Raw genomic sequence first — 2,535 nt, forward strand, 5'->3', positions numbered from 1 at the left:
TATTTATTTTGCATAAAAATAATAATAATAATTTCTTATTTATATATTTGATTAAAATTAAAAGTGTTTGACTTATCGAGAAATGAAAAAGCCCAAATAAAAGAGAGTTTGTTTAGTAACATGTAATTTAGCCATTGTTTAATTATAGAAAAACATATATGAATTATCCTTTTAATTATTTGTCAAATATTGTTGCCTGAAAATGAAGAGGCACCTGAAATATAACAACTCTCTTAGTTCATTGGCCAGTGGTATGCTAAAGCGGTAATTAGGCATGTCGAAGCGCTGGTACGTAGCAGCAAACATCAAGAAGCATCAGAGAGTTGACAGGAGATGGGGTTTCAAAATTCAAAACTCGCAGCAATAAACAACTAAAACCACTGCGTATTATTGAATATATCACGATCTCTGGAAAAACAAAATGCATATGCGTGCATAGAATCACATGAAACAACACCATGTCAAGCACACAAGCAGGTACTACGTACTGTCATACAAGTGCGTAATAATTAAGACGACACACCGTGGATAGAAGAAACACACTAGTAGTATAACACAGCAGGATGCCGGATGGTAATCAGAAGCAAAGCAGCCATGACCGTGAGTGGACGGATCGCTCGAACGAGACAGCTCTAGAACGGGTTCATGAGGCCCTTGATCCAAGCCAACACACCGCTCTGCTCATCTCCACCCGCCTGCTTCTCGGCCTCCTCGGCATGGCGGTGCCTGTGGTCGTGGTGGAAGAAGCGGCGGCCGTGGCCGTGGCCGAACCTCCTCTTCATGATCGCCTTCCTGAACCGCCGGACCATCTCTTCCACCTGTTCATCCTCCTCGTCGCTGTCCTCGCCGTGCTCAGCGTCACGGAGCCGCTTCCTCATCATATTCTTCTCCTCATCCTCTTCGTCGTGATGCTGATGGTGGACGAAGTGGAACCGCTTCCTGTTCATGCCCTCTGGGGCAGCCTCCTCCTCCTCCTCCTCCAGTTCCTGGCCCTCCTCGTCGTGGTGGACGTGGTGGAGACGGTGGCGGCGCATGCCGTGGTGGAAGTGGAACCACCTCCGCAGCATCTCCTTCTTCCACGCCCTGACCGATGTCGCGCGCTCGTCGTCGTGCCCGTCGGCGTCGGCGAACGACGACGGCTCCCTGCCCACCAGCTCCCCCTCTCCGTCACTGTCCGGGAGAGAACGATCCGGGTCCGGCTCGGCCACGGGCTTCACCTCCTCCGCCTCCCTGGCCTCCTCTGCGGCTGCGGGCAAGATGGCAAGGTGGCTCACCGCCTCGCGCTTCTCGCCGTGGCCAGAATAATGGTCATGGAACCTGCGCGGCGCGTCACGGTCGACGCCGTGGTGACGCTTCCACCAGAGGTGGTGGTGGAGGCTGCAAGGGCGGTGGCGGTGGAGCCGGTGGGACGGCAGGAGGAGGAATTCAAAATCATGCCGCTGCTCCGCCGGGACCGGGAGGGCCTCCTCGTCAGTGGCGCTGGCGCCCGCCTCGGCGGGGAGCGTGGGGTTGGACGACAGCCCATTCTCGTCGCTGACGGCGACGGCGGCGGTTGATTCGGGCTCGGCGGCGTGGTCTGCTGCGATTGCGACGGTGCGGCAGTGCGCGACGGCGAGGAGGGAGAGGACGAGGAGGAGGAGGAGCGTGGCGGTGGACGACGGGCGGGCCATGGTTGCGTGCTCGGGAGGGGAACGCGGTGAGCCGGTGACTGCGACGCGATGCCGGGCGGGGCTCAGCTTCTGCCTTTGTAGGCAAATTGCGGGACCCACAGTGCATGAGGTGGTGATGAGGTGACCGGGGAGCTGAAAGTCAAACGGGCTATTGGAGGAAACACAAATTTCCCAAATAGTGTACACAGGGAAGGCAAACAGTTCGGATGGCAATCAAGGACCCATATATTTTCTAGCGGTTTCCTCATGTTATAGTTGTGTTGAAAATTATTTGTAATCTCATAAAGTTAAATTTTTTTAAGAATATATTTCAGAAAAAAAAAACTAATGGTCAATGATATGCATTAAAAACTGTGCAAAGTCAAATATGAGCAGTATTTTTTGTTAATCCAAAGTGCTTTGAGATTTTTGAAAATATGTTATTATTATATTAAGGTTCTATTTGGGTGGAGTTTTTTAGGAGCTTCCGCTCTAACTCTAAATAAATTCATAATAAATGCTAATGCAAGAAATGATTTCACAATAGCTGTCTCCAAGAAAGGAGTCCCCAGTGACCGAGAGAACCAGTTATACCCACCGACCACCGTTGAAAATAAACTGCCCTCCCTACGTCCGGTAGTTCAATTTGCGTATGCAGTGACGTCATCATGGATTGATCTTTGTACCCGAGCATTGATGAACGGTAGCCGAACATTATTCAAATGCGAAGATCGAGATTCGTAATTCGTGTGAATTGGCGACAGATTTGGATAGGCTGATTAGAGCAAAGCTAATAGTGCAGGTTTAATTTACATTTACAGCCTATCTATCAGCCTACCATATGTCTCACTCAAAAAATATTAGTTGTACATTCTGTTTATATACA

At 50.1% G+C, this 2,535-nt stretch overlaps 1 protein-coding gene across 1 annotated transcript; it reads right to left on the minus strand.

Annotated features, from left to right (window-relative positions):
- Positions 1 to 364: 364 nt before the first annotated feature.
- Positions 365 to 1,734, minus strand: LOC136471572 (uncharacterized). Its single transcript, XM_066469318.1, has one exon. The coding sequence runs from the start codon at positions 1,668 to 1,670 to the stop codon at positions 633 to 635; it is 1,038 nt and encodes a 345-aa protein (XP_066325415.1). The 5' UTR covers positions 1,671 to 1,734; the 3' UTR covers positions 365 to 632.
- Positions 1,735 to 2,535: the final 801 nt, after the last annotated feature.

This window comes from Miscanthus floridulus, chromosome 8 (genome assembly GCF_019320115.1).
Source record: "Miscanthus floridulus cultivar M001 chromosome 8, ASM1932011v1, whole genome shotgun sequence".
Classification (NCBI taxonomy): Eukaryota; Viridiplantae; Streptophyta; class Magnoliopsida; order Poales; family Poaceae; genus Miscanthus; species Miscanthus floridulus.

Excerpts from the sequence above, each read along its gene's own strand:
- LOC136471572 (XM_066469318.1), bottom strand. The coding sequence starts at position 1,670 with ATGGCCCGCCCGTCGTCCACCGCCACGCTCCTCCTCCTCCTCGTCCTC.